This window comes from Dipodomys ordii, unplaced genomic scaffold (assembly GCF_000151885.1).
Source record: "Dipodomys ordii isolate 6190 unplaced genomic scaffold, Dord_2.0 Scaffold15, whole genome shotgun sequence".
Classification (NCBI taxonomy): Eukaryota; Metazoa; Chordata; class Mammalia; order Rodentia; family Heteromyidae; genus Dipodomys; species Dipodomys ordii.
The window spans coordinates 796,698-801,542 of record NW_012267231.1 but is presented as its reverse complement, the minus strand read 5'-3'; the positions used below and the strand labels follow the sequence as shown (position 1 = coordinate 801,542).

The window sequence follows — 4,845 nt, the reverse complement described above, 5'->3', positions numbered from 1 at the left end:
TCCCCTTCACCACCACCCCCCTCTTCCCCTCCACAGACCAGGGCCCAGCCAGACCTTTGCCAAGTGCCAGTTTTCTGTGCTGTTTTCACAGGCTTCATTTGGCCGTAAGATCTGGAGGCATTTTAACTTTAAAAAATTACCACGCAGATATGATCAGAGAGGAATTCAGTCGCCCAAGAGTTTGCAAGGCCCCGGATGCTGTTCCAGGCAAAGCCGCACCCTTCCTGCGTGGCCAGAGCCGTCTGTCCTGGCTGGGGACAGGGCAGCGCAGGCCGGGGTGAGGAGGCCGGGGCTCGGCCCGGGAAGCGTGGAAGCGCGTTGCTCTCAGCTCTCGGGAGCATTTCTCCCCTCGGAGAACAGCGCGTGGATGTGGTTACTCACTGGTCCAGTCCCAGCCATGCAAATGTGTTTCCAAAATCAGTCACCCCTAAATCGTTCCACATGTCCTTAAAAATACGCGTGGAGCGGCCAGTGTAGCCGGGCCTCGCTCTCCGTCCACGGACGGCGGTGGAGGAGGTGGACAGCGTCTGTGCCGTGGCTGCCGTGGGAGCCCTTACTCTAAGGGGCACGGGGCGTTCACCGTGTCCTAACCCCGGCACAGAGAGCCAAGGGAACAGTGCGGAGGCACCGGCCGGCAGCCAAAAGAACCGAAGCCAGCCGTGACTCCTAAGGTCGAGTGGCTATCTGTGTAAAACGATGGAGAGATCTCAGGAAAGCTAGTTCCCTGGAAGTTCCTTCCTCCACCCCAGAGATCTCCGGCTTTGCCAACTTTCTCCTCATCACACTCAGCCCTGTGGTTCTCACCCTTGAAAGTTTCTTGGAGGTCGGCCGTTCCTGGTGACAGCCCTGGGTAGCTTGAGAGCATCTCTCCGCATGGGCTGCTCCCTGAGCCGCCTCCGCCCCAAACCTGTCAGGCTCCTCCTAAGAAGAGCCTAAGGATGTGGTTGGAACTTTCCTGGTTTTCTTTTCTCGTCAGCACCTTTGGTGTAGAGCCTGACACGGCTGCTCCTCCAGCCGGGGGGGGGGCACAGTGGGGTCCCAACAGAGGGGAGGGGAACCCCCCCCCCGCAATCCTAAGCCCCTCTGTGAAGTACCTCTTCACATCATTGTCTCCATTCTGCTGCGGGGGGGAAACGTGTGGATTGTTTACTCCTGCGTCCGGCGGGGCTGGGCCTCGGAGCCCCACCCTGGCGGGCCGTGCTGGTTAGACCCAGAGCTGCATTCTCGGGGTGCACCTGCACGGGATGACGCATCTGTGACCAGAGAGAGATGTGGGGCAGCTGGCTCGTCATCCGGGGAAACAGCCACGTGCTCGGAGAGAACTGGCAGTCTGTATTCCCGAGTCCGCCATTCCTTGGCTGATAGATGGACGCGGCGTGGAGTGAGGCGGGCGGTGGGAAAGGAAGCCGTCAGGCAGAGGGAGGCCCGCGTCACTGCCGCCATCTCTCCCGCAGGCCGTGGGCTGCGACCGGCAGCTGGGCAGCGGGGCCAAGGAGGACAACTGTGGCGTCTGCGCGGGCGACGGCTCCACCTGCAGGCTGGTCCGGGGCCAGGCCAAGTCCCACCTGTCTCCCGAGAAAAGTAGGTGTGGGCACGGGGTCCTGCGGGGTGGCGGGACGTTCCGGACGGCCCCGGGCTGGCAGCCTCCTCCCGCTGGGCCCGAGTCTCTCTGGTCAGTTCCCTAAAAGCCAGATTTCTCCCAGAGCGCGGGGGATGACCACCGCAGAACCCATGATCGCTACTGGAAAGCATCTGCCCCTCTCCTCCGTGGTTTTTGTTTTGTTGTTTTAACGGGCCGGGTCCTCTGTGGGGCAGAACCGGGAGCAGGGAATCCACACGCAAACGCGCGATGCATGAACACACACTCGGCGTGCAGGGAGCTGCGTGAGGCAGGCATGGAGGTCAGGGCGGCTGGGGAGAGCTGGAGAGTGGCAGGTCCGGGCCAGGGGCCGGGCAGCCAGCCCCACGCCAGCCTCGGGCGGGTGTTACTTGTTCTTGTTTGGGGAAAGAAACGCACGGAAAGGAGGTGCACGCCACAGGTAAGGCCCCCTCTCCCTGGACCTGCTTCTCCCCAGCATCTTGGTCCCCGTATCCATTCCCCGGCCCCTTTCTGTGCCCTTGGATGGCAGTTGGGAGGATTTTGTGTGTGGCTGGATGGTGGGCCTGAGACAAAGCAGCGAATGTGTGTACGTAAAGATGACTGCAGGCGAGTCTGTCCACAGGGAGGGTTTGGATGGTAAGAAAGCCAATGGTGGTTTTCTGAGCAGAACGGTGTCAAGGCATTCAACCGGGGAGAGGTTCTGAACTCAACCCGGGGGGAGCAGAAGGAGTCCATGGGAACACACGGAACGGAGCGGGGAACAGAGTCAGAGGAGCCTCGGGGTCGAGCGGCTTGAAGAAGGGACAGGCGGCCGAGGGCTGTGTTCGCACAGCCTGCACGGGCCCCAAATCCTCACGCTGACAATCTCAGCCTTGCGTGGATGCCTGCCTGCATCGCCGCCTCGGGTCTCCGGCTGGAGCGGGAGCTGCCGAGCGCGGGGTACACAGCCGGGTCCCCTCAGCAGGAGCCACGAGAGGGGCCCGCGGAGCCAGGGCGGATCCCAGGGACGTTTCGTGGAGTCCTTGGCCGGCGTGTGTGGAGTGGGAGTGTGGGGGGCCGTGTGTCCCGGTGCCTTGCTGGCGGTCCGGCCTTCTCTGCCCTCTCTTCTGTCTGTGCCCTGTTCTCACTGAGGTTTTTTGGTCAGCTTTGGATTATAGACCCGCTGGGAATCTATCGAGAGCGAGGGATTTCTTTCCAGGAAAACATGTGTTGTGCTGAAGAGCTTCTAATGTTTCCGTCCCCTGTGTGGAGGGTTCTGGGGCTCGCAGTGGCTGTTTAGGGTGCTCCAGGCGTGGCGCCCCTGGAGTGGTGGACGTTTTTAAATAAAGTCTGCAGAGGATGACCAGCCAGGCCCGAGGAGGCGGGGGGGGGGGGGCGCGGCCGGCAGGCGCCGGAGCACCTCGCTTCTGCACCCACATCCGGCTGAAGCGACTGAGTCCTGTGTGAGAGCAGGGGACGCCCAGCCCGACCCCCTTACGGTCCCACGAAGTCTGTTAAGCTCAGCGCTGGCCAGCCCCGGCCGGTTTTGGCTGGGGTTCTCCCCAGCCATATGGAAGCACTTCTCCATCAGCAGGCTGTGTGTGAAAGAAACGTGGGAAACGGAGCCACGATTCCCAAGCGCACGGTGCTGGGCCCGAGGGGGCCACGCAGCACCCACGTCCACGTCCACGCCCGCCTCGGCCAAGCGGCGTCCCCCAGGCTCTCCTAGGTCAGGACGGGCACCAGATGCTACTGGCAGGGCCCAGCCCGAAGGACGGCCCAAGGTCGCACGCCGGGATGAGGTTTCCGTCCTGCAGTCAGGGAGACCTTGGGTGGAAGAGCCTGCAGCCAGAGCCCGAGCCAGGAGAGAATGAGACCGGAGCCCAGATCCAGATGCTGCTTCCTGTTCCGAGGGAGGGGGGAGGGGGAGAGGGCCCGAGGGACCGGCTCACGCCCACAGGAAAGCTCTGCCGTCGGAAAAGCACTGGAGGCCGCTCAGGCTTCCATGAGAGGTTCCGGCGAGCCTCAGTATAAAGCCAAGCTCTTGGTCTAACGTCTCGGACGGTGCTGCCCGGGCAAACCACAGTGGCGTCCGTCTGCGGGGCACTCAGTGCTGATACACGTGCCGCCAAGGGAGGCGTGAGCGGCCCGTGGTGTCTTGGTGGTGCTTAGAGATGGAGCTGAGAGTCTGGGCTTTCCCCTCCGCGCAGCGTCCATCCCCGCACAGGGCTGCCGTCCACTGGTACACAGGCCAAACTGGGGCCGGCCCGTTCCGTCGGCGTCCAGGCCGCCCGCCCGGAACCCCACCCACAGTCCCCTGGGCTCTTTAGAAAGAGGATCCTAGCTCCCAGCCCGCGGTTCTCGGGGCCCACTGCTCCCCACACACGCGTTTCCCCAAAAGCAGTCGATAGATTTACTTTCCTCCACGCCGGGGAAGAAGGCGTCAGGCAGGGTGGATTCTTCACGGAGTGGTTTCCCTCCCTCCTGCCGCCTCCCACCACCTCCCCTGCCTCCCCCTCCCCCTCCCACCGAGGTCCTGCTCACTAGAATTGGTACAGGAACATGCACGCCAGAGCCCTGCTCGGAAGGGGCTGTGTACTTCCGTTAACTCAGCACAGCAGGGAAGAGCGGCCCTGGGACGCGGCCGAGGGTGTGGGGCTGGGCCCTGCACAGCCGTGGCCGTGGGACTCGGCCGAGGGCGTGGGGCTGGGCCCTGCACGACCCTGGGACGCCACTGAGGGCGTGGGGCTGGGCCCTGCACGGCCGTGGGACTCCGCCGAGGGCGTGGGGCTGGGCCCTGCACGACCCTGGGACGCCACTGAGGGCGTGGGGCTGGGCCCTGCACGGCCGTGGGACGCCGCCGAGGGCGTGGGGCTGGGCCCTGCACGCTCCTAGTTTGCTGTCTTCTGCTGTGTGTGGTGTGTGGTGTGAGGTGTGTGGTGTGAGGTGTGTGGTGTGTGGTGTGTGGTGTGTGGTGTGTGGTGTTTGGTGTGTCGTGTGTGGTGTGTGGTGTGAGGTGTGTGGTGTGTGGTGTGAGGTGGGTCGTGTGTGGTGTGAGGTGTGTGGTGTGAGGTGGGTCGTGTGTGGTGTGTGGTGTGTGGTGTGAGGTGTGTGGTGTGTGGTGTGAGGTGTGTGGTGTGAGGTGGGTCGTGTGTGGTGTGTGGTGTGTGGTGTGTGGTGTGAGGTGTGTGGTGTGAGGTGTGTGGTGTGTGGTGTGTGGTGGGTCGTGTGTCGTGTGTCGTGTGTGGTGTGTGGTGTGTGGTGTG

At 63.3% G+C, this 4,845-nt stretch overlaps 1 protein-coding gene across 1 annotated transcript in view; it reads left to right on the top strand.

The window, feature by feature from the left end:
- The window catches only part of Adamtsl3 (ADAMTS-like 3), a 97,566-nt gene that overhangs the window by 29,519 nt on the left and 63,202 nt on the right, over nucleotides 1–4,845 (top strand). The window contains exon 5 of the mRNA XM_013011849.1: nucleotides 1,455–1,581. Within this exon, the coding sequence (XP_012867303.1) occupies nucleotides 1,455–1,581 (127 nt within the window). The remainder of the gene's footprint in view (nucleotides 1–1,454; nucleotides 1,582–4,845) is intronic.